The 27,249-nt window shown below is 37.3% G+C and overlaps 1 protein-coding gene across 7 annotated transcripts in view; it reads left to right on the top strand.

Annotated features, from left to right (window-relative positions):
• DGKB (diacylglycerol kinase beta) overlaps positions 1-27,249 on the top strand; it is a 320,219-nt gene that overhangs the window by 21,415 nt on the left and 271,555 nt on the right. For 3 of the 7 annotated variants that reach the window (XM_065627601.1, XM_065627603.1, XM_065627604.1), the window contains exons 2-3: positions 10,893-10,969; positions 16,553-16,573. In XM_065627601.1, the coding sequence (XP_065483673.1) occupies positions 10,893-10,969; positions 16,553-16,573 (98 nt within the window). Of the gene's footprint in view, positions 1-10,892; positions 10,970-16,552; positions 16,574-24,434; positions 24,457-27,249 lie in introns of those variants that run through there. The other 4 variants (XM_065627599.1, XM_065627600.1, XM_065627602.1 and 1 more) reach the window with 2 other exon arrangements.

The raw sequence follows: 27,249 nt of genomic DNA, 5'->3' as shown, positions 1-27,249 counted from the left end.
ATTAGAGAGCTCTATAAACTTGCTTGAGGGAGCTACTTATCTGAACAATGTTATTATCTTGCCAGGTAAGTTTCCATGAAAATGCTGTCTTCCTTGGACTGTCCCTCTCTGAGGACTATTTTTAACATTAAAATGTCATTACATAAAGTCATAAATAGTCCCGGTAGTGGGGTTTAATCCTGCTTCTATCAGTGGACTATATTACAATGTTTATTGTTGCTTACTGTCTCCTTAGAGCCCTGGAATGAGCAAAGATTTATCCTATTCCAGCTTTGATATTAAATTGAATATTGGACGATTAAATCCCTTTGAATTAAGCCAGAGAATTCAGTTCTAATGCATTTGTAGTGAAAGGGAAAGGATTTGAGATGCATCAAGCAAGTATCAGTAGAACTTGGCTCTGCAGGAGCATAAACTGATTTTACGAGTTTTCCTTTCCTTGATGTCCACGCATAGTACCTCTCTCTGTTTCTCAAGTATTGTCCGTTATGGTCAATATTGTCTGTAAAGTCTCTTAACAAATTAATGAGATAAAGAAGTTAATTGATAGGAGAAAGTGTTTAATGCTAACAAAATAAAGACTTGACATACCAGTGCCGTAAAAGACCTATGTAACTTGTAACTTATAATTTGGACACAGAGCTGGCTTAGGTGGAAACAGAATTTTTTAAATCTTGAACTCCACAGCTGGAAGATTTATGGAAGTAGTACTTGAAACATATTTGTTTCTCAGAGCAATGAACATAAACAGACTTCCCAGAATAGCTTTGCAATCATTAAGATAAATATATATTAACCTTAGCTAGTGTGTGAAGGTATAATAGAAATACTGCTTTGTTTTGCAGTAGTAATGGAAATAGGAAAACTCCCATTCTTCCTGATATGCTATTAAGACAAACTTCTAGCCTCTTACCAGTCCTTTATTTAATTAAACCTCCTAGGCTTTAGGAGAACAATATTATCCCAAAAGTTAGATCCTGACCTGGAATTTAGACTTCTTGATTATTACCACTCAGTCTGTAGCTTTTTTGCCTTGCGTTTTATTTTTTTAATTCTATCTATTTAGCAGTACACTTTTTCAGTGGCCTTATAAGGTAGCTTAATGTGTAAATGCCACAGTGGAGACAATCTCTGCATCAGGCTGTGCCTTTGTAATTACGCAGTGGTTGGGAGGCTATGACTTCTAGGCAGACATGTACTTAGCAGCACATTCCTGTGGACAGCACAGCTCTTATTTTTTCTCTAAACTTTCTATGATATTAATGTTTCCACAGGCTCAACATCTGTAATACTACAGGTCCTCATATATTATATCCAAAATGGAATTATGGCAAGATTCTTAGCAGAAATGGTGGAAAATGAGAAATGCTGTTGCATTGTCAACACTTTCAACACACAAATGTAAAAACCCTCTACATAGGAAATAAAAATTGGAGAGGCAATATGATTTATATGTGTATGTGTATATATATAAAAAATCAGGAGTATTGAGTCATGGAGTTTCAGGCAATTTCTTATTATGTAACTGGAACATAATTTTAACAAATATGAAATATTATGTAATGCCTCAACTGGCCAAATCTGCTTATGCCGTCCGAAGGTGTGTAGAATGTAGAGGAGACTTTTTTCTCTTTCACTTCTTCAGATCATATATGGCAACCTTAAGCTAATTTTTATGGAGATTTGATAGAGATTAGATCAGGTAATATCATACTGAATGCAAAAGTTGATCTGAATTCACCGAACTGAACATATATGTATATGTGCATGTATACATAAACTAAAATGCAACTGCTTGGCAACATTCTTGGCAGCATTGCATGTATACAGTGTATATATATCATGTGGAGGCTCCACATCCAGCTCTAGTCAGGCAACAGGATTTTGGGCATGCCAAAATAACAGTATACAATAATAGTAATACAGTACTTGATAGAGTTTTTGATAGTTTTGATTGCCACCAGATGTTGAAAAAATTTTGATACAAGTTGTCAATGCTTGTTTCTCTGAGTCCTGGGGAGAACAGGTTGTAGTGAAGACTTTTTCAGCTGCTCTTCACTACTATACCAAGCATGTGATCACAAAGAACAAAAATTTAGGGATTGTATTTAGAACAGACAAAGGGTAAAACAGCTTATTACTAGTACATATCATCAGAAAGTGCAGGAACCTTCATCATTTGTAGTTCAAGATCCAGAGCAATGTGTACTTGTGTTGATAATGCTTTTTGTTTTATGGTATGTGTAATTATTTGACTTTAAAGCCTTTGCTCCCAAGATAAACTATAATAGAGACTCATGTTTGCAAGTGCAGATTTTGTTTTTAAATAACATTTCCTTGCAATAGTAAGTACATCCTGAAAAGAAAGATAGGCATATCTTAATGGATCAGAAACCCATAAGACAAATAAAACCAAATTGAGTTGGACTTTCAGTTTTCAAAATAGTCCCTTGATTCAACATTTATATTCCCTTATTCATAAGAATAAAATTATTGTATGTTAAGAAAATTGTCTTAGGTAAAAGCCAAAAGTGTTGCCTCCAGTGTCAAGAGAGCTAAAATTTCATCTCTGAAATACAATTTCAGTACCTAGGTTGTCAAGAACTGTCACTGTATAAACCTTTAAAACTTTGTAAGAGGAAGAGTAAAATGAATATGACACTTTAGAAATAAGAAATATGATAAAGCAAAATGCAAAAAAAAAAAAAAATCTTCCTGCTTCAAGATTACAAAAGCATTTCAAGACTTGTCCATAGTGCATGGAAGAATGGAAGAACAAGATTTGCAATTATGTAACGAAACAGGGGCTTTAAAGCAGCCTGCTCATAAAAGAAATGGGGAGAGAGGGAAAGACAAAGAAATAGAACAAAACGAATAAACCCCTAACTGCACAGGGCAGCTGATACCACCTGAGGAGCTTCCCCCAAGCTCTTTAAAATAAAGACAGGCAATCAAAAGAAGCCAGGGTATCGTGATAAAATATGTTCCCAGTTTTGTCTCACCCTAATGGTCAACAGGTGAAATGTGTTAGCTTGAACTATTTCACAGTTTCCCTTTGCACAGTTACTGTATTTCACATAATGTGTGATCATTTAAGTAGTTTTGTAAATTCAAATCCACAAGTTTTTTACATTTTTATATGCCTTGGTATTGCATGACCCATTTGGCAATTTTGTATTTGGGATATATGTGGAAATTTGAAAAATTTGGGTACCACTTTTTAGTAAATATACGTTGAAGCAATACACAGGATAGCTAAAGTTTGACGACAGAAAAAGATCAGGCATAAGAATAACGTGTTAGGTAGAAATAAAGTATCTTAGGCCTAGCTGTAGTCTTGGAAAGGTGACATTCTAATGCTTTCACAGTTCCCCTACCAGATTTTTATTTTTGTTGTTTTTTGTGGAATTCTATAAAATATGAATAGGTATCTAATTCCATGTTTGAATGTTTCAAAGTATTTCTAATTTCTGATGCAGAGTATGCAAAATATTTAATTTTAGGCATGTGAGCAATTCTGTGCCGTTTTTACTTTACTACTTTGAGCTACTTGTTTTTGTAATAACTGCAGAAATTTACTTTTTTTATATAGACTTGTGTTTAAGACCACAGAAAGGTAAGAGTATACTGTATGTTCCTATATATTGTTCAATAATTTTTGAAGCTATAATTAAAGTTTAGGTTAAATAGGTAATGAGTTCGAAGTATACATATTAAAAACTATAAAGAATAATATTGGGGAAAATAGAAATAAGTGAACTACTGTATTTTTTAAATGTAGATTTCAAAACCAGTACCAATATTCTCAGACTTAAAAGCCATTTCCCTATTTCCACTTAAAATCAGAAATAATACATGCTTAATTTCAAACCAAACTGATTTGATTCTTTGCTGTTAGAAAGTTAGTGCTTAATGTTTGAGGTGGAACGTGTTGTCAATAGCATTACTTCATTTAATAGAGAGTGGTTTCATCATCATTCCAACTGGAAAGGTTATGAGCTGGCAGCCTGTATCAGATATTGTGACCAGCTATAAATAAGCAGGAAATGAGAAAAGGGAAAGAAGGAGCCACAGAGTTACTTGCTAGGAGTTTGTATTAGTTTTCAGGCTGAAGCTGTCTGATGGGCTCTGATGGCTGGAGAGGTCTTCTGAGGTGTCTCTTCCTTCCTGGACTCAGGGCAAGCTGTTTCTGAAGTATGGCCCCCGGGCCCAGCCGTGCCCTGGCAACGCCTCAGTAGGGCTGGTGTCCAGCTCTCCAGAGTCAAGCCCACTCGTGGGCCGACAGCCTTGGCCTTGCCCCATCCCCGGGGAGGTGCCTGGGGCTGCCCCCAGGGCTCCCTGTTCCTGGCTGTGGGGATGTGGCGGGTCCTGGCTGCCAGGCCCTGCCCTGCAGCCCCAAGGAGCTGTGGGGTCCGCAGGGACCCTTGCAGCGCCCTGAGCCTTGCTCTCAGAGATGCCTGCTGAGGATCTTTCAAACTGTTTCAGCCTTGATTTTCTGAATGTCAGGAAGAGTCCCAAAGAAGCTAAGTTAGCTGTAGTCACTTTAAAATGTAAAAGATGATTATTTTTTTCTTCTCAAAATGTTTTTAAGTACACACAGGAGTTACCTGCAGTTTCTCTCGAGTCCTAGAGTACATTTTTGTCCTTTACTTATTTCTTCCTTTCAAAGCTCATCCCACTAGCAGACAAAAATTAAGCTTCTACCTACTCCTCCACAAATCCCTGTTGTTTGTTGTGCACTTTCAGTTGAACATCTGCTGCAGGGAAGTGGGATTTGGTGAACATTTTTTATTAATGTGGACTAATGATGTATTGGCACATGCCATCAACATTGCTTTTTTTCACAAAAAGTCCTGGATTGTCTGTGTACATAGCAATGGGTAAATGGGTCAGTCTTTCTCCTGTGATGATGGGCCCCAGCAGGGAGGACAGGTGGAAGAGGCAGCTCCTGCATGGGCTGTCAGGAGGGAGAAGTTGTCCTGTGCAGCAGGAGCTGCCGTTCCCACCTCCCTCACCTGTCTCTTCTTCTGCCTCCTCCATTCCCTGTTGCAGAAGCCACTCGCCACCATGTTTATTTAGGCAGCATCATCCAATTCTGCTTGTGGTTCTAAGAAGCTTATTCCTAATTAATTGCCACAGAATGCACAGAATCCCAGAACGTTAGGGATTGGAAAGGACATCGAAAGATCATCTAGTCCAATCCCCCCACTGGAGCAGGAACACCCAGATGAGGTTACACAGGAATGTGTCCAGGCAGGTTTTGAATGTCTCCGGAGAAGGAGACTCCACAACCTCCCTGGGCAGCCTGTTCCAGTGTCTGTCACCTTCACTGTGAAGAAGTTTCTTCTCATGTTTAAGTGGAATCTTCTGTGTTCCAGTTTGTACCCATTGCCCCTTGTCTTATCGTTGGTTGTCACCAAGAAGAGCCTGGCTCCATCCTCATGACACTCGATACGCTCCACTCCCTTAATCATCTTCATGGCTCTGCGCTGGACTCTCTCAAGCAGTTACACATTCAGTGGGAATGTGATTTACTGGAGGGTGTAGTCACTCACATTCTGCAGTTTATGGAGTCTTACCCAAACCATTGGTAGCAACTAGTTGAGGGGAGGTCTCCTTCAGACCACTGGACAATAATTGCCTTCCCAGCCTGGCCACTCTTTTTAAGGCTACAATAAGTTTAAAATTCTAATTACAAGAAAACCAAAATTGAGTGTTTATCCCACTTAAGGTTTAATTTTTTTTTTCTTTTGTGAAATTTCCATCAAAAGACCTCTCGTAAGTCAGAAATCAAAACCAGGGTGTGACCTTGCCAGCGAGACTGCAGCAGTATGTATGGAAAGCATAGGACTTGTAAGCTACTGCCTTCTGCTGGGTCAATGTCAACCATCAGGCATCCTTTACCAACACAGACATGCTGCAAGACTCAGCCATGCTGAGTAAGCCATATTTTTATTGCAATGACCTGTTTTGTTGGAAGTTGAACAGTTCTTACCCTTTGGTGCTGCATACAGGTTTGTCGGCAGGCTTGACCTTTTTAACACACAGGTATTGCTAGACCAGTAAAGCTTTAGATTAAGCAGAGCTAGAGCTTGAGCAAAAGCATTTTCTAGTTCTCTGAATAAAATAAAGTATGCAAAAGGAAAAAAAGCTATGCGTGTGTATATATATATATATGAATATATATATATTTAAAGTTTTTTGTATGGTTGCATCCACAAAAGAAAAAAAAGTCCGTAGAAGAATAAGAAGCGGTATAAAAACTGAGATGTCAGCTGAGTGCTAGGTTTTTCCCCCTGCTTCTCATCAAGCAGGGCTTTCAGGTTTGAGCTAGGCTTTGGTGGCATGCAGAAAATTGTGTGTTGAAGATTGCACTTTTTTTTTTCTCAATCATCATGAGATGCATGGAAAATCTCTCTGGAACTTCTATATATAAATTCTGAAATTGACCATGGTAGGTCTTGGGATGCCTGTGATATTTTGCATATTGTATAAAGTTTACAAAAGTGAAATTGAGATAGAAAGTACTTATTACTCTACTTTCCATGTGGATGTTAAAATTAGTTACGGTCCAATAATATGCAAATTATCATGAATTTCTGTTCAAAATGAAAAGCATATCTGGATTTATAAGGGAATTTCTCATAATCCAATCATTGTTTTCTAGTGCATATTTCCCTTTAAATTGCAAATCAGTTTTGTGTATATAGCATGTGATTTATGCTGAGTTTTATGTAAGTTGTCTTATAAGTGTGTCTTTTTATTTCTCTCCTTTTTTCGTTAAGAAAAAAATAATTTTCAAAGATTTTTCTGGGACAATGGGAAGAAAATATAGACAAAGTGTGTGATCCAGGCAAGCTTTCCTTCAGTCTTGTGTTTTCTGATGATGGGAGAAATGGTGCACCAAATTCTAGTTTCAATTGAGTACTCGATCTTCTTGATCTAAAGTTGAGTCATTTTAAAAAAATGAATCATAATTTTTAATGTGGACTTACTCTTAAAAGGTTTTGAACTTAGTATGTAAATTTGTCGTCGGTGATAGAAAGTATCTTCGTTAGGACTGAAAGACAGTTAAAACAAAAGTCAGAAACTTTGACACTTTTACTGTTACATATGCAGGTTTCTTATTTCTAATGTCATTATTTAAATTGTTTTGCCTTTATTCTGAAGCAGTGCAACATTAGCCTAAGTCTCATCTATATAACTGTTGTTTTGCAGTCTTTATTTTAAAATAGGATTTCTGCAACATTGTGGGATCTGGCTGCTCTTCTCCCATGTTCTAGTAGTAGCTTTTCAGTTAGCAGTCTTCCACACCGTGCCTAACCTGTTTGTTCTGCCCCAAACTCACTGGGGCATGAGGTGGGAAATCACGTCTCACCTCACCCAAGGAAAGCTCTGGTTCCTGGACCACAGTTTTCCTTTTTCTCCTTCTACCCCCTTGGCTAAATGAACATTGCTGCATTCTATCCAAATTGCAACAGAACGATGGGTTGGACGATAAGAGTTTAAATCCATTCAGGCAGAGGAGTGAATTGAAAGTCTTCTGTGCCTAAAACACTGTGCAAGTGAGTAACGAAAATGATAAAATTGTGAGAACAAAAAAAAGAGAAATGTTTCATGAAACAAACCTTATATTCAAAGCTGTGTGAAATTCATACTGTGCCAGCTATAGCTTTGCAGATAAGATGGGATTTAACCACTGAAGTTGACAGGCTATGTGCCATATCTACACCAATTTAGGAACTCTCTCTCTTAAGAAGAGCTTGGAATACAGAGACTTGGACAAGAAGGAATTTGTCCTTGATTTGAACAACAGATACGAGCAGTCTCACATAGTCTCAGACCATGTTTATATTTTAACGAGTGGTGCTTATGAATTTGCCGAGTCTGCTCACAAAGCAGTAAGTTGCTTAGTTATGCAGAACATCTGTACTTGTAGGTAACACTGAGAACACAGGTTCTGGTTTGACACTTGTGTTTGCACCACCATGTTCCAGCGGGTATGTAGATTATTTGGATCAGACTAAATAACTGTAATGGAATCCATAGCATTATTGCTATTTCCTAGTTTGGAAACTTAGCAAAAAAGTTACTTCTGTGTATATCCTCTGGAATTTTTTTCTATTTTTCACAGAAATCATGTACTTGACTTTTTAAATTAGAATTGAGAACATTTTATTGGAATTTCTAATTTTTTTTTTTTTAATGTGATCCCCAAATAAAAGTGAAACTTGAAAATTATGCTGTTCTTCGTATCCCTTTAGGTCAACTTATTAAAGATGGAACGTATGCCTAATACCAGTTTGCCTACTATAGGCTGAGGAAGGAAAATTAATTTTTCTGAGGCATATCAGCACTGTTAAAGAACACACATGCAGAAGATTGTCACTTGGTGTTTGACTTAAGATATAGATATGTCATTTTGAGCGTTTTAAAAGATCTCTATTCATGTTATTTTGGATACTGTCACATGAACTGATAAAATGATTGAATGACTTTGAATAAAGTGGGTCTGCCTTGGCTGTGAAATATATGTCATGATGCTCGTAATAAATACTATTCCTGTCCAGAATGTGGACGTCTCTTGAAGAGTTTTGCTGGGACAACCAGAGCAGAATTTACATCCGCAGACCCTTTTGCGTGGCAGTTATTTCAAGCATGGAATTAGTTATGCTTTTTGGATGTCATTGCTTTAAGCTCATGCATGAAAGAGGTGAATAGTTGTGTTGTTGCTGGAATAGAGAATGTTTTAGTCTTAATTCTACTTGACTAAGAAGAGTATGAACAAAATTAAAAGCAAAGATTTGATTTATTTTTAATAAGTTACATAACACAGGTTTTGGTTTTAATTACAGTTGCATAGGCATAATACTCATTTAAAGATGAATAGGCTTTATCTGGCAAAATATGAATGAAAGAAGCATGGTCATTGCTGGGAGAAAACCTCAAGACACTGTTTTAAGACTGCTAGAAAATGAGCCATTTCTATTTTATTTCTTTATGATTTTTTTTTGGCTAATAAAAGGGATGTAAGAAGACCTTGCTGTCATTCTGTTTGATGTGTATTTAACCTCTTTCTTCCAAAGTTCAGAAAAACCCTTTCTTAGGATGAAGTTGAATCACTTCTGTCATATATTGACTGATCTCACGCTGCCGCTTTCATAGTTACTGACTTCATTATCATAAAATGCAATGATTTTTATATACAACCGTGTATATGACAACTGAAAAAAAATCTTGAAATAATAGAGACCAAGTAAAATAAGAAATTTTTGTCAGTCATCCATTTGTGTACTTGTGCTGATAAATATCTAACTCATCAGCTTCTAATTACAGTTCTTAATAAAATTCATTTCTTAACATATTGATTTATTCTTTTTAATATTTTTTCTTTCTTTTACATAAAGCTATAATTATTTGCTGTATTTCAAATGACACAGCAATAAGACTATAGATGACTTTATCAATTAACTATTTGCTGTGACTGCTCATGAGACCAGCTAAACTCCATTACTTGCAGTTGACAGTAACATTGAAATACATCCAGTTAGTGAAATTAAACTGCTTTATTGAGGCCACACATTGTTTGGGGTGCTTACATGTAAAAAAAAAATCATAAAATGGCAAACATTGGGAAAAGCCATTCTTATTACAATCTAAACTGTGTATGAGCACCTCTTCAGCACCTCTTAAAACGGAATTTACTGGTGTGTCTTGTTTATAGCTGTTATGAACTGATACAAAGCTATTTTTGAAATCCTTTACTGCTGCATTTTCTCCTTCCTGGTCATACAATTTATTAAATGTATTGTTTAGAGTCAGGTTTAGGGCGCTGAATTGCTTTAACTTCTAAGAACTATTACGATGCTGTCTTTTGTTGGTATAATTAATAAATCCTTAAGACTAGGTCCTAATGTTTGTAATTGTGTCTAACTAAATGTTCTTGATGCACCCTTTGCTTCTCTCCTTCCCTTCCAGATTTCTTGTAGAAATAAAGTTTACCCGTTTTCTTCTTTAATGCATCTGCTACTCTTTACTGCTTCATGGTTTACTTCAGTGTTGTGGCTATTATGCACATTGACCATTATGGACTCAACTACTGCATTTTAAAGAAAAAATTGAGTTACAATTATTTTTACAGTATTGCTAACATATTTAAGGTAGAAAAGATAGTTTTATGCGTGATGTATTCTAAGAGAATCTGAGTTTAAAGCTTTTACATAGTGGCTGCTTATAGAAAGAACTGGTTTTGTTATTCTGCATGTAGACAAAAAACAATTGAAAATGTTAAACCTGTGTGCTTCTGAACTTCAGGGATTTTCCACATTTCTGTAAGACAAAAGTTGTTCTGAAGTTACTGTAGCTGGCAGTGGTTAGAACATCTGAGGTCTGCAAAAACTGAGGTTTCAATAGAAACATTTGTTTTCTGTGACATGACCACAGAAAAAGTTTTTTTTTCTTCAAGTTTCCACTTCATCTTGATATTGTGTGGCTCCTCTGACAGTTCCTCTACTCACTGGCAGCTGCGCCAGAGGAGATTTAGTAGCGCTGTTGGGAGTGACCATGTTCCGTAGATGACTCAGGTTTCAAGGACAAGAGAAGTAACTTGAAATAGTCCTTGCAAACAACTCCAGAAATATGCTACTTAACAGTAGTTAAGGGCTTGGTCAAAGAATGTTGGTTTCTGAGCTGATTTTTACGGTACTTGGTAGAGAGGGTATAGTATGCTCTCATTTTCTTTCTGCCCACAGCTCTCATACAGCTAGAGAAAATTACTAATGTGAATTGAGAAAAGCTATTAGCAGTTTGGTTGTTTTTTCTTTAATTACAGTTCATAATATGTAAATCAGTTTTCTGTATTCTCATTTTCTCTCTCTTTATTCTTCATCCAGATTCCACCAAGAAAATTAAGGACGTCTTAGAAGAATTCCATGGCAGTGGTGTATTAGCAAAATATAATCCTGAAGGGGTAATTCTTTTTCTTTCTTCAATGGTCAGAAATGGTGGGGAGAAACATTTACAAATGTTGTAGCAAATCTAAACATCTGAAATAGAAGATTACTTATAAATCTGCTGTTTAGAGTATTTGAAACTGTTTGGAAAACAAAAATATGAGTATTTTGAAAAGCTAAAAGTTCATAAACATTACATTGCACAGCCCTTCCTAATAGTTTACATAAAACCACATTTTCTTTTATAAGATTTAAACAAACAGACACACAAAAGAAAAGCAAACAGCCCTTACGGTAAGGTTAACATGCTTCCCAATTCTTTTTAAGGATTGGAAATATTAAGTATGGTTTCAAAAGTTAGAAAAGTAAAATCTGTTCACGTTCGATTTCTTTTTAAATTCTGTTTCTCTTGTGTTGTTTCTGGTAGTGGGATCCCCATTTTGTTATAAGACGAATAATTCAGCTGAAAAAAAAGTGTGTGTGTGTGCATTGTCACTACAGATTCACTACAAGACAAAACATTCTGGTTTGGCTGGTAGAAAAAGCCAGATTTTTTTATTTTGGTACCCTCAACTGCAATTTGTATCTGCTTAGCACATCCCAATAGCGTGATTCAAAATGTAGCTAAACAAAAACCTGTTTCAGTAATGTTTCTAATAGTAATGTTTTTAACTGTGCTTGCATTATGTGGAATTCAGGACAGAAAAACACTCGAACAGTTATGAATATTACTTGATCTTACATTTCAAGATATAAAAGGCAAGAATGATTGTGAAATAAGGTCAATATAACTCATTAAGTATTGAAAAATTATTGGACACTCAACTTTGCAAAGCATAATGTTGATCATTTTAATTTCTGAAGAAAATATTTAATAATTCAGTAAAATAGTATAAGTTGATCTTGTAAATGATCATCTTAAATTTCCATTATTTTAGTTAATTAGAATCTTAGATTATAAAGGGAAGGATGGGAATGCTATGATCATCTAATTTATTCTCCAGTGTAACATTGGCTGTAGGACCTCCCGTAACTGATTTTTGTTAGAGGTAGACATGTGTGTCACTTTTTAATTTTTTTTTTCACTTTTAACTTTTGCAGGGGTTTTTTTGTGCTCCTAGTGTATGTGATACAATGGTCTTAATTTATTATCCATAGTTTTTCTTGAAGTTCTTCACTTTCAGTCATCATACAAGATTCCAGTTTTGCGAAATGTAACCTTTTAAAGTACAAAATAATTGCGCGGTTTATGCGTATTTAAATAACATACTGCCATGTAGGTAACGCATTATCAAGTTATCAGGGTTTGTGTGTGAAGTTGTGAAATTAGTCTCTTTTAACAAAGTCATTCCTCCAATTTGGGGGTGTGTAGAAGTTGAGTCATGGCAAAAAGCGATGGGACAACTGCTCTGACCAAAGCCAGCTGAACTGGCAGAATTTGTGCAAAGCTGTAATTAATAAACACAGTTGGTCCTGAGCTGAGTCTATGATTCTGTATAGCATTTCCCAGAGTTCTTAACTGCACAGTGATTTGTTTGCAGAATCCTACCAGTGTGCTGAAGCATCCAGGGATTACAGAGCTGCAGAGCTCCCAAGCCAGTGAGCAGGATGGGACGGGAGGAAAGAATGCAAGTCAGACACCCTGTGGTGGCTTCAGTGTCTTCAGCAGGGATGGTTCTTCACTACGACTGGGTCAATGTTGGGCCCAGGCTGACTAACCCTGACAGCTTTTGTACTTAGACTTCAGGGAGTGCAACATAAAGAAGGCACAGCTAGCACTGAACCTACTTTGGATCTAGTAGCTCAAGTTTCAGGCCATACGCTGCTGAACTGGAAGCAAAGGGACTGAGTTGGACTTCAGTTGAGTGAATATTCCAAGTCAGACAGAACTCCCTTTGCACAGGCGTGCCTATATTTTTGGCATGCATTCAACCTGCTCTGTGGATAAACTTTACAGAATGATTTGCAAGTTGATTGTGTCTGGTCAGATGAGGACTCCTGGAGTTGCATGTACTATTTAAGTAATTAATTGTTGTCTGTAAATAAGGCGACGAAAACTGACTGATCCAGCTGAAATCAGTCATAGTGCAGCTTTTTAGTTCCATGTATTATAGACGGCTCTTCTATTTGGTTGCTGTATTTTGTAGGGGATAGCATCATGCTTCCATTTTAGCTCTTCATTTATTTCCTAGATCACTGTCTTGTAAGCACTCCAAGTATTTTTCAAATCTTGTCAATATTCTGCCAAAAAGTGGTGCCAGTTTTTTACTACAGACGTGAGACATATAGCTATGGCAGATTTAGCCATGTGATGTATTTATGTACTTAAGAAAAAGCCTTAAGAACTTCCTATTTCAAGTTTCTCCCTGCTTAGAGGTTTCAGGAATTCATTCTGCTCCATTGCTTCTATATTGCAGTTTTTTATTACAAGCTGATTTCATAAGACAGAAATAGCAAAAGAAAAGCTATTGGTATTCGAAGCTTGTTACCTGAAGTCATCTGGTTTGTTTTTCCATTATCTTATATCTTGTCTAGTGAGTGGGTTTTGGGCTTAGTGGAAATGATGTATCTGATTATCAGAAGGTCATCCAGTATAGGGAGTTTATTTATGGAGCTTTTACTCTCTGTTTTCAATGTAAGGGAGATGACTAAAACTTCTACAAATGCTACTGAACCTCTGCCCTTCCACCTTCTTCTCTAAGTCAGTGTCAAATATGTAATTAGGAATAGATTTTATACCTGATGTAAGACACACAAGTAGATTAAGATCAGCCTCCTGGAAAGCTGTGATTTATAAATTTTCTTTCTATCAGTTGAGATTTATTTTAGTTAATTAATTTCAGCCATTTGACTTTGAGGGGAACACTGATTAGGCCAGCAAGAATTAGGAAAGCAGATGGAGCTAAAGGCTGTATCTAAACGGGCACTAAGTACACATCATTGTCTGCTTGTGGTCCTAGTGTCATCATCACTTTTGAGGGATCTGTTTAAGTGCACCATAATATCTTGTTTACCTGCTTACCTGCTGACTGTCTAGAGCCCTTAGAGTTTATCAGTGCATGAAGAACGAGAGTGTAAGGTGCGTGGAGGTGTCTCAGCCAGACAAGCAGTCAGAGCGCAGCTGGGGTCTGCAAGTGGAGCAGGGCACTGCTCCAGAGTTCCACAGTTCGGTTGTGGATAAAAAGAATAAATGTGCATATGCAGAAAGACCAGGAAAGTTATGACGATGAGTGCATGACACAAGGCACATTTGGTGGTCTGATCTGCCCAGGGAGGTGAAGCCCTAAGTTTTGCAGAATGTTTGCAGTCAGGTTGCAATCATCTGCCTTCTCCAAAGGATTTTTGCATTTTTTGAAGTAGTGCTGATACTACTTAGAAGCTTTCTTTAGGGTCCTTCTGATTTCCAGGGATCTTAAAGATTTTCTAACTCTGTCAACATATCAAAGATAAGTCCGGTGACTCTAGTTTAGCAAAAGTCCAGCACAATCAGTGTGATTTATGCAGAGAATACACCTGTATTTGTAATTTAAAGGTAGTACCTCTTACTGGGAAGTAGTGATAGGAGTTTCGATTAAGGTAGAAAATTAATATGGCACCCACCTTTATTCAAAAGAATAAAAATTATTAGAAACTAAAGCAGCATATAATGATGACTTTTGCAACAGTGCTTGTTAGTTTTTATAGAATCATAGAGTCATTTAGGTTGGAAAAGACCCTTAAGATCATTAAGTCCAACTGTTAACCTAACACTGCCAAGTCCACCACTAAACCATGTCTGTGAGCACCACATATTTTAAACACCTCCAGGGACGACGACTCAACCACTTCCCTGGGCAGTCTCTTCCAATGCCTGACAATGCTTTCCGTGAAGAAATTTTTCCTAATATCCAATCTAAACCTTCCCTGGTGCAACTTGAGACCATTTCCTCTTGTCCTATCGCTTGTTACTTGGGAGAAGAGACCAACACCCTCCATGCTACAACCTCCTTTCAGGTAGCGGTAGACAACAGTAAGGTCTGTCCTCAGCCTCCTTTTCTCCAGGCTAAACAGCCCCAGTTCCCTCAGCTGCTCCTCATCAGACTTGTGCTCCAGACCCCTCACCAGCTTCATTGCTCTTCTTTGGACACACTCCAGCACCTCAATGTCTCTCTTGAAGTGAGGGGCCCAAAAGTGAACACAGGATTTGAGGTGCAGCCTCAGCATACTCGTGCTGAGTACAGGGGCATGATCACTTGCTTAGTCCTGCTGGCCACACTATTTCTGTTACAAGCCAGGATGCTGTTAGTCTTTTTGGCCACCTGGGCACACTGCTGGCTCATGTTCAGCTGGCTGTCGACCAACACCCCCAGGCCCCTTTCCACTAGGCAGCTTTCCAGCGACTCTTCCCTGAGCCTGTAGCACTGCCTGGAGTTGTTATGACCCAAAGGCAGGACCTGGCACTTGGCTTTGTTGAATCTCATACAATTGGCCTCAGCCCGTCGACCCAGCTGGTCCAGATCCCTCTGTATGGCTGTCCTACCCTCCAGCATATCAATACTTCCTCCCAACTTGGTGTCATCTGCATACTTACTGAGAGCACACTCAATCCCCTCATCCAGATCATTGATAAAGAGATTAAACAGAACTGGGCTCAATACTGATCCGTGGAGGACACAACTCGTGACTGGCCACCAGCTGGGTTTGACTCCATTCACCACAACTCTCTGGGCCTGGCCATCCAGCCAGTTTATTACCCTGTGAAGAGTACGCCTGTCCAAGCCATGGGCAGCCAGTTTCTTGAGGAGCATGCTGTGGGAAAGTGTCAAAGGCTTTACAAAAGTCCAGGTAAACAACATCCACAGCCTTTCCCTCATACACTAAGTGGGTCACCTTGTCATAGAAGGAGATCAGGTTAGTCGAGCACCTCCGCCAGCTCCCTCAGCACCCTTGGGGGTGGATCTCGTGTGGCCCGATAGACTTGTGTGTGTCCAAGTGGTGTAGCAGGTTGCCAACCATTTCCCCTTGCATTATGGGGGCTTCGTTCTGCTCCCCAACCCTGTTTTCCAGCTCAGGGGCCTGAGTACCCAGAGAACAAATGGTCTTACTATTAAAGACTGAGGCAAAGAGGCATTAAGTACCTCAGCCTTGTCCTCATCCTTTGTCACTGTGTTTCCACTCGTGTCCAGTAAAGGATGGAGATTCTCCTTAGCCCTTCTTTTGTTGTTAATGTACTTACGGAATTTATCATTGTATTCACTTCTGCTAAGTTGTTTCATTAACAGTTATCCTTGGCAACAAGTAATTTGTTTGTTTTTTTTTTTTAAAGTGAACAGAGATGAAAGATAGGCATTGTATTGACTTTTTTCCTTGGTTATCTGTCATTGCATGGTTAAAAATAAATTGCTTGCGCTCTCTAATCAAGACTAGAATGCTGACTTAGAACCATTTTCTTGTCGTATGTGCTAATGCAAGAAAATGGGATATTCTGTCTAATGTCTTAAACCTGTTCATCTGCATCACTAACCTTCCATCAAAAATAGTTCTATTATGAAAACAGAGCCTGAGTGCTACGACGCTGCGCTAATGTACGTGTGTTCTTTCTTTCCTTGCATGCGTTACAGAAACAAGATATACTTAATCAAGTAAGTAATCTTAATTTTATTTTTTATTTTTGTTATGCATAGGAGTAGTATCTTTCATAGGCTTCCACTGAGATGTCACTTTTACTAATAAATACTGCATGTGTCTGTTCTGTCAGATAATAAACAAATATTTAAAGCTGAGAGCAAAGTGCACTCTTTTTCTGCTGGCAGACTTTTTCACTAGGTCAATTCCATTTTGGTCATTCACAGTACATAGTTTTGCTAACATTAATTGAGAGAAATACAAAAAAATAATTTAAGAGCCAACATTTAACTGGTTTCACACTTATCACAGAAATTTCAGCTTACTAAGGAGATATAAAATACTGTTTCTATAATCATATAATGCCATTTATAGGTAGCAGGCTTAAAAATGCAGATTTTATCATTTGAATAAGGTTTATGGTGTGCTTTAAGCAAGTGTGACTTTATAGCAATTGCAAGAGAAATGGTTAAAGAGCTGAGCATCAACCCAAGACTTCCTGAGAAGCTTCAGGAGCCTGAAAGCAGGTATAAAAATACAATGATCAAAAAAGAAAAAAAAAAAAGCTAGGGAAGAAGGACTAATCAAATGAACTAGTTTTTTAAATGACCTAGTTATTCTTCCTTTGTAGCACAGAGGTGTTAAAAAGCCCCTGCTTTGCTGTTCTGGGAAGAGGCAGATGGAACTTGAGGAGAATGAAAAAGTCAAGAGACTGAAAGGATTATTTTTGTAGGAACCCCTCAGTTTCTGGGGTCAAAGGCCAGTTGAGCTTTGGGAGGTGTGTTACTGAGAGCAGTCCTGCCCGTTCACAGAAGGGCTCAGTTTTCTTCCGATGACCAACATTACTTTTTTAGTAAGCTAACAGAGTGACTGTAATGGGTCCTGAAAGAGAAGGTGTTCAGGTTAAAGCAGTGTGTCTAGGACCAGTCTTGAGACTAATCTCAGTATTTTTGCTAATAACCATGTCAAAAATAGATGGATACTAACAGAATCAACTCGCTAAACCAAATTCAGGAATTATTGCTAAAATGGAGCAAAATCTGAATATTATGCTGGAAAAGCTTGATGACTTTATGGACTATAGTAAGTGGAAATGGAACAAATCCAGTAGTGCAGATTACAGCGTGGTTTACTCTGGGACTATTGACATTGTTAGATAAATTGCTGTGTATGGTAGTAGATCATAAGATAATTGCAAAGCATCGTTGTGGTTTGATCATGAAGAAGAGAAATATATTGCTGGGGCATCGTAGTGGTATTCCTGGGGCGATGGTGGTCTGAGAACAAGAGAAGAAAAAGTAGTGTCTTAAGCCCATTGGCATAAGTGGAAAACTAGTTAAAATTTCAAGCATGCATAGTGTGGGTTGAAAGAAGGATTCTTGCGCTGTTTCCCTCTGCTATGTTCTTTGATCTGACAGAAGATAGCAATTTACTATAAAGACTTTGCCTTATTATAATATGTAAAGTGAAGGATTTCTACTACAGATAGGAAGATTTAATTTTCTATAAAAAGGTACTGCAGAAACCACATCTTTCTGCTTTTGACCAAATGATGAGACAAAATTAACTGAAATTGTAACTAATTTGCAGAAGGGTTAGTAGGATGTGGAGAATTATAGCGTATTTATTATGAAGGAGGAGCCTGTCCCTCGCATGTTGATAACTGAAGACCAAGAAAGGATGTTGAATCTCTGTAGCTACGAAAGTGAAAAAACTAGCAACTTGTGAGTGTCACCAGCCGAGAACTCTACCCTTCAGACACTGGGCACTCTGTTTTTCTGGGTCTCTGGGCAGAATTTCTAGGGAAAGAGCTTCCTGGATAGCTGGAGAGTTGGGAAGCCTGCCAGGCAGAGATGCTGGCAGTCTGGCTGTGAGCCTGCTTTCTGTGGAAAGTGTTGAGGGCACTGAGACGTAAAATGTTCCAGATAGTCAATTTCTGCTGCAAAACCGTTCAGTTTTGAACATTTTTAATGATCTTTAGTGGTCCCTCTGTCTCCTTCACTCAGTGCTAACATCTCTCCATCCTTGTTGTCTTCCTTCCCTTGTGATACTTCCCCTCTCTGCCTTCAGATCCCATTTTTGTCCTTTCTTTCCTCTACTTTTTTGCATTGCTCAGTATCTTATGTTTAAGCTTTATGAACCTCATACTGCTTTCATTTACATGTTACCTATTCTCATAGTGTGTTTAATGCCTAACTCAAGGACTATTTTCCCGCTCTGATGTACACTGGATACTGTTTCAAAGTATTTTAAAAGGAAAAAAGATTATTTTTTTATTTTTTTAGGGTACCACTATCAGTATCTAGATAGAATTTGTTAGAGAATTTTAAGCTGTCTTGACCTTAAGGCCAGAGGAGTATGCTGCTTAAAGCTACACCTTTTTTAAAAGAAAAAAAAAGTGGAAGGTCACACTGATGTCTTTTATTGAGAAGTGAAAGACTACTCTGACAATATTTCAGCTCCTCTAACAGCACGAAAACAGCATTAATATGGTACCAATTATGATACTGACTTACAAAGTATGAAAAATGCTATATTCATATTTTCATATTAATGCGAAATATCAGCTAAGTTGTTCTTAAGGTGAAATAAACACAGAAATTCCTTCATAAATGTCACATTTAGTGTATTTCTTGATTTTTATATTGCCATCGATGAATATGCATTTCAGGTCAGTATACATGCAATGGTGCAATGTTTATGCAAAATTATGAGTGACAACTATTTATTCTGCTAGTCATTGGTGATAGATTTTTTAATGTTTAACTACTAAGATGTGTTCAACATCAATAGAAAAGTATCTGTCTGTGGTTTTAAATGATTGTAATTTTAATTGTATTATGCTGTACCTTCATTTGATCACTATGTGTCTGAATTAATGCTGTGAAAGAAATCACAGGTGAGAGGTATTTGGCTAATGGGTATTTGGAATCTGTGAAACAAAACCAAATAAAGACATTTTCTTAAGAGAACTGCATTTATTGTTGAAATCCTGTTGAATTTTTAACAGTGGGAACTCTGAAGCCATCAAATCAGTGCTGTGTTGGTGCTATAGTGTTCTTTGGTTTACATCCTCTTTGTAACAGTTGAGTAATTAAGGACTATGTAGTGCTTGTAAACAGTTCTGCGGGTGTTTATGTTGCCTGGTCAGAGACAGGGCAGGGATATTTTATTTACCTACAAAGGATGTTATCTAGAAATTGCAGGCAGTGACAAAGCTCTAGAACAGCCTGATTTTCATTAGTTTTGTTAGTTTCTGGTTTATATTTCTAAACATGTTTAATTTACTGTAGGTTTACTCAGGCTGAATCAGGAAAGACATGTTCAAGTGCCTCACCCAGAGTATTTAATTATGACTGGGTGTGGTCTGGTGGTGGTTTTATGTGTGTGTATATATATATATATGTATTTTTAAAAAATTTTTTTTTTCTGAAGAACAAAATATCCTTACACATCTATATAATCATGTACTAAACAAAACCTGCCAGTAGTACATTTTTATTTTTTCTTGCCCAGAAACAAGACTGGGATGAGACTGCGGTGGTTGGTGAATACATTCCAGATTTATTTTTGTCATTAGCATCAATTTATTATAATAACATGAGAAGATAGTACAAGATTATGCTTAAAACTCTAGTTACTGCATAAAAATTGAGTCTTCCCATTTCCATTTTGGATGCTTTGTTGAGTTTACTTCTTTGAAGAGACATGTTAGCTGAGGGAAAATTTTGGCAGTTATAGATGTCTGTCTTATTGATCAAATATTATTTGGCCATATGGAATATTTGGTAGGAGCAGCCTGTGCGAGCATGTGATTTTTTTTTTTCCCCCTCCTTGTAAACTTTCATCTCAGTGGATGAGAATTCAGATGCTGCTTTATCTAAAAAATAATTGTACTTGGTTACTAGAACTTTCAAAATGAATTATGTACAAAATTGATTAAATCAAATGCTTAGATCAGAAAATGCTAAAGACTTTCGATTTAAACCAAACTCCACCCTGATGTACAATGGCGATCTCCATGAGGAATTCCAAATTTAGTTTGAATTTCTGCCATATGAATATTAGAAATACATTTTAAACACCAAAAACTTATGCATTCTCATATAATTCATGTTTTCTAGTTAATTAACTCTCAATATGCTCTCTCCTTTTTTTCCACGTGTTTTGGAAAAAGTCAGCTTTTGCGACATTGTCAGAATCAATGAATCTTCAAAACTTGGACTTTTAGTGGGGGTGCTTTAACATTGCTTTTCATAGCTAGTCATGTAATCGTCACTAATGCACTAGCATTGATGCGTGCGATTGTTGTCATAGCATTATGTGTGAATAAAGGCCCTGTAACATCATCTCCTTCTCAACAGCTCATTTTTCAGATATTCGGTCAATATAAATTGTTTAAAAGAAAATAATCAATTAAGTGGACCTACCCACAAACAAAAATAACCCAGAGCTATTACCGTCAGTAGATTAAAGCTGATTATACTCTACATTTTTGGCACCATTTGGAGATCAGCAACATAATTTAAAAAGTAATTGATTGACAATTATATTTCAACATAATTCTCTTTCCATTATCTCTGAACTGTTCTCTTTAACAAGTGAAAACCATATTTCATGGAAGTCTGCTGGAATGAACAATTTATTTTATTTTTCCCCTCTCATACATTCCGTTTTCCAGGATGACGGAAACAGTGGCTTCTGTTGAAATATTTTGTACCAATTTAAAAAGAAAAAGACCAAAGAGAATGTGGGATTTTGAAAGAGTTTATGGGTGGAGATTAATTCCAAACACTGGATCATGTCTTGTTCTCATTTAATGTGGCCAGTGTGGTGGGGAGGAATAAAAGGAGTTATTATTCTACCCCTCCCTGCCCTGACCCACCCACAACGGCAACTCTTTTGTCAAGAGACTATTAATAAGTTGCTTTTTTGCGTCTTGTGAGGAGAAAGAAAGTGGAATGATACAGCTTCTTTTCCTTCCTTCTTCATGTCATCCAGCAGAACTGGTTGTTTCTCTTATACCAGCTTGGAAAATAGAGGAGGCAGTTAGACCTCTTCTCCTGCAGTTTGGTGTTAGGGTACATGTTGAGTCAAAAGCTGTCATTTTTTTCTGTCTAAATATTTGTTCTCGTCAAACATCTTAATATGGTAGGAGTTAAAATATTACATAGCATAGTTAAAACCTCTGAATAGTTTTCTTTATAATACAATAAGCATAGTTAAAGCTTTTGAACAGTTTTCTTCACAATACAGTAAAGGATGCAGAATTTGCATTACTGATATATGTCCTATTTGTAACTGAGAAACCATGTTTTGTGTATTCTCAGTATCAGGATATACTGAGTTGTGACGTCTATACCATGTAGAGTTCTGTGTATGTTGGCACAGAACACACATAAATTCATAAATCCTCACAATATGCATACATCCTCACAATATGCATACTTGCATTTTTCTTGATCTTACATTTCTGTGTGCCATCAGTGAAGCAGAAGAACAGGTTATAAAGTGGCACAGCTTAACTGCAGTAGGAGAAAGGAAGAAGTCAAATATACTCACAGAGTAGCATTTCCTTTTTTTTCAGTCACTTCTTCACCCACCCCATGCATCAGTTCTGCACTGTGAGATGGAGGAACAAGGGATGAGTTCCTGCAGCCGGCTTATCTTACCTATAATCACTCTCTTAGGGACACCACAACCTGAAACGCATAATTTAAGGAATATTAACTTCTGCTTAGCACAGAGCAGGGGAAAGCTTAATTGGTTTGGGGAATCCAATAGCTGTATGAATGCTTGAAATCTTGTAAGAAGAGGCCAGTGAAAGTTGCCAAGTGTCTCAAATTGCTGGCTTATAGTTTCCTGTATGTTCTTGCTTATGATTCCTGTGGGTCTCATGCACATGATTCATCAGCTCTCACCAATGCAGATTTTCACTACAAAAGAGATAAAGTGTGTGAAATTTTGTGATATCACCCATTTGAAGAAAGTAGAAGGCAACATTGTTGTATATGACCAGTCATCTGAGATTGATCCTATTCAATATGTGGTGGAGGATGATCAGAACATAGTACATTTGCTCTGGATTGGGGAAGGACAGGTTTCTGTTCTCTGCAAAGACACGGGACTGTGCTTTCAGTTAGCCATGACAGATCTTTTAAGGCAGATTTTATAACCTACAAACCTGTTAACGCGGGTGGAGTTCAGCCTCTTTCTCTCTGGCATGCGAAGTGTTAGAAGCCATTCTGCTCTCTGGACAGAATCAGGTATTTTGAGGCACTTCCATAGCCTGTTGTAGCCATAATCGGAAGATCAGGGACCTGAGCAGGCCCTGTACTTTTAGTTGGGTATTGGTCTGTATATAGAATCATAGAATCATTTCAGTTGGAAGAGACCCTCAGGATCATCGAGTCCAACCATAACCTAACCTAACTCCAGCACTAAACCATGTCCCTAAGAACCTCATCTAAGTGCCTTTTAAACACCTCCAGGGATGGTGACTCTACCACTTCCCTGGGCAGCCTGTTCCAACGCCTGACAACCCTTTCTGTGAAAAATTTTTTCATAATATCCAATCTAAACCTCCCGTGGCGCAACTTGAGGCCGTTTCCTCTTGTCCTATCACTTGCTACTTGGGAGGAGAGACCAACACCCTCCATGCTACAACCTCCTCTCAGGTAGCCGTAGACAGCAATAAGGTCTCCCCTCAGCCTTCTTTTTCTCCAGGCTAAACAGCCCCAGTTCCCTCAGCTGCTGATACAAAATTAGAAGACACCTGAAATTGTCGGTTATTTTGCCAAGCATAGTCACAGCTGCTACCTGGAAACCAGCCTTTCAATTCCTGTCTTTTCTGAGGCTGGGAGACTCAACCTTCTATGAACTAGCACTAAATTATTGTAATGCACTTATCAGTGACTGCCTGAGAAGAAACAGAACTCTTATCATAGCAACTGGAGATTTTTTCAAGCATATTAAGCATAGACCGATCTCCATTTCTTTTCCTTGGAGTCTTATATATTCTGGGAATCTGAGATTCAAAAGAAACTGGTGAGTGGGAAGTAAGAGCTCTTCTGGTATAGAGGAGAAAGAGAAGTAAGATGTGTGCATTCTTTAGTGGTATTAGTAGGTTAAAAGCTTCTCATCACAAATCTATGAGATACATGGGGTAACTGCAAAGAAATGTGCATATGGTCAGGATAGTGATATCAAAAGTAGTAGTTGCTTTATTCTCAGTTTTGCAGTATTCTGGGCAGTAACAGGAGAACAAAATTCCAGATTGCTTTGTTAACTGCGAATAAAGTGGGATTTTTAATACCTATAAAAATCCCAAACTAATTTTATTTTTTTTTTCTTCAAAATTGAGAATTCTGTATTCAGTGTGATCAGTGTCATCCTGGAAACGCTCTTGAAAAATGTAGTTTATCCTGAAAATTGTAATTTGTTTATCTTTTAAGCTGACAGGACTTTAATCTCTTGGTGACTTTCAACTCTTTTTAGTCAAGATTCCTTAGTAACATTTTTTCCTAGTTCAATGATTGTCATTTGTTTGTGTCGTTTTACGTGTGCTTGTTGTTCTGTCATAGGATTTCTTGTGATACGTTGGAAAGAATACACTAGTGGTCAGATTCCTGAGGCAGAGAAGAAAAATAAAAGCCCAGGCTAAAGAATTTTCTGCAGAATTGGCTTTTAAAATGTATTAGTATAAAAAAAATAGGAAAGCATATCAGAATGCTTGGTCAAAGCCATTAAGGAGTTTCCTAAGAGCTTTTAGCAGCAGAGGAAGAGGGAAATATAGTGTTCCATGGAGGGACTTTCTTCTAGATCTTAACTCAGTTCTGTGATTTGAGTGCAGATTATTTCTTATAATATTGCCTTCAGATGTGGTTGAAATCTCTCAAGAGTCCAAATCTGGGGTCTGTAGCTCATTTCCAGCCTTCCTCTCCACCCCATACACACTGACCCGGTGATGCTGCTTCTGGAATGGAGGAAAAGAATTCAGAAGCAGAGATGATGAGTTTGAAAGAAGGATCAATAGTTGCTGCTGTTTCCCCCGGTGCCTGCCTGGCTCAGTTTTTACCTCCCCAAATGCTCCCATCTGTGGATAAATGGCATCGTCTCTCTCCCTTCAGATTTTTAGTTTAGACAAAAAAGGTGCTATATGGCATTACCTTCTGCCACTTCGTATATCCATATAGCTAATGTTGGTTTTGTTATATATTCTTATATTTTACAATATCTGTAAGATATTGTAACTGAGTTCCTTGAGTAACTGGTTTTTATTATTTCACAAATATGATTATGAGTATAATTCTTGGCCTAATTATTTCTGTTTCATCCTGCTTCTTAAAGGGCTCTTTGAGGGAATTTTCTTCAAAGCAATGGGAGTTGGCAGAGCAAATCGTAATTGTTTGTGTTTGTAGCTTTCTTGTAAAGTGAAGGATGCCATAAGCTTCGGAAAAATTTCCACCACAAGACACTGGTTGGGTATGGGTTCTTTAACAAGACAAATTTGGCTGAAACTGAAGATCTGTGCAAATCTGTCTATATTTGCTTAGTCAGACATCACAACAGGAACATTCTCATAGTGTCTGGAAATAAGACAGATTAGTCTGTCTTGTTTCACTGTTATAAAAACTGCCTCTGCTATTCTTAAACATAAGAAAGTAATAGTGAGTTATTTGCAGTGATGAAACTTACTGTATGTAATATGTTCATGGCATTAACATTAAAAAAGCCTGTCAAGTGTTTTTGATTAATGGATGTTTGCCAAAATTTAATTGTAAAATATACGGAGCATGCGAGATGACATGCTATAGTCTCGGAAGCACTGAATGACCTCTCTGAACAATCTATAATTGCTGTTTGCTGCTTCATTTAGTAAATAACACTGTATATAATAGGTTATATACATTAATATTTATGTATATGCAATACATAAATTTGGTCTATTTCTTTTAGCATATGCTTAGATCCAAAATGGGTTACTTCCACTCTGAGTGAAGTTAGCACATAACTGTGGTATGGCAATTTAAAAATGAAAAGAAATAAAATTTGTCTCAGCCATTTTCTAGAAAATTTACCTAAACACCTTAAATTCTTCGCTGTGTTCAGAAGTACTGCCTTAACAGGTGCAACATTTTGGTATCTGTTTTGATACATTTCCCTAACTAGCCTGATTTCTTAAACATGTTCAGATCACCTCATGCAAAGGACTATTGCAGTAATTTGTTCAGCGACATCTTTACAAGTAAATATTTAATCATTTTGTTGGCATAGGCATACAGAAACGTCTTTTTCCCCTCAGTGAATCTTCAGATCTTCTCTGATACTTGGATACTCCCTAGAGAAAGAGATACAGGTTTGAATTTCCCCAGGCAAACAAGGGAATTCAGCCAAGGTAACACCCCCACTGGGGAGGTGTCTTTACCAGGAGATTTTTTTTTTTTTTTCCAAAAGGTGGGAATATGTGTTGCTTTTTCTGTGCCTTCACAAGGACATGGAGGACTCCGTTGCACTTGGTGCCCAGTGCCTTTTTTTTTTTCTTCCATGAACATGCATAGTGGGACCTGGTTATACAGATTTATGTACCCTAATATGTACCCTAATTTTATTTGATGTGATGGAATCTTCAATCCAGTGAAGACTGTGACATTTTTCTTTATGTTCAGGAAAAACTCTGTGGACACCTTTAGGAAGCTAAAGTAAAAAGCATAAAGGGTTTATAAAGTATAAGTGCTTTATGGATTAGTAGCACTTGAGAGAGTCCTTTAAAATCCTAGTATGAATAAGGCCATCAATACAATACCGATGTCCAGCCTTAGGCTGAAATCAAATAACAAGTTTCTTAGTCTGCACAGTGTTGTCAAGTAAAAGTCCTGCCTTATCACAAGGTATTCAGGAATGGGCACACTTAATAAAGGTGTATAAGACACCTTAGGATGCCTTTCTCTGTAAATCTTTTGTGTTATGTATAGTAGTGGGATGCAGTGAGGCAAATCCAGAACCTTCTATGGTCAGTTAATCATTTAGAAGTCATAAACTTTGGTGTGATGCTTCTTTTTCACTTTGTTGTATGAATTTGTTTGGGGTGAGCTTACAGAAAAACAATAGTTATGGATTAAATTCTTGTTGGCAGTTTTGTAATGGGATTAATTTTGAAATTTGGGGGATGGTTAATTAAATGTTATGGATTTTCCCTGACAAATTGTCACACAAAAAAAGGATGCATATTTTTGATTTTCCTCTGCATTGGGTCATGGTGAGTCCAGTTTCATGTTTACTTTCAGAAAAGCTAAAAAATGTTTAATGGTTGTCACATTTTATTTGCTAAAAAAAGTTTAAAGGCTAAAACCGTACAGTTTTGCTTCTGCTTTCTGTCCTTTCTCCTTTGCTTTTCTCCAAGGTGGATATATATACACCTTTTTTTTAATTTCAGGTAATTGGAAACTGATAAAATGTATAAACAGGAAATTATAAGAACTGCTTCTAAAAATAGTAGTAAAATTAGTCTTATATGGATGTTATGGTTTAAATTAGCTGAAACTCAATGGTATTTTTGAATGTGTACTTCTCTGGGCTTGTATAAAAATGTTTTATTATGAAACGAAGTTTTATTAATAATATGGATGATTTTAGAGATTCATGAAGTTTTATTTTGTAAACTTTATATTTGTAAGACATAAGAAAATGAGCT

The sequence above is a fragment of the Caloenas nicobarica genome, chromosome 2 (genome assembly GCF_036013445.1).
Source record: "Caloenas nicobarica isolate bCalNic1 chromosome 2, bCalNic1.hap1, whole genome shotgun sequence".
Taxonomy (NCBI): Eukaryota; Metazoa; Chordata; class Aves; order Columbiformes; family Columbidae; genus Caloenas; species Caloenas nicobarica.
Note: the sequence above shows the minus strand (reverse complement) of the source record. Positions and strands in the feature narration are given on the sequence as shown.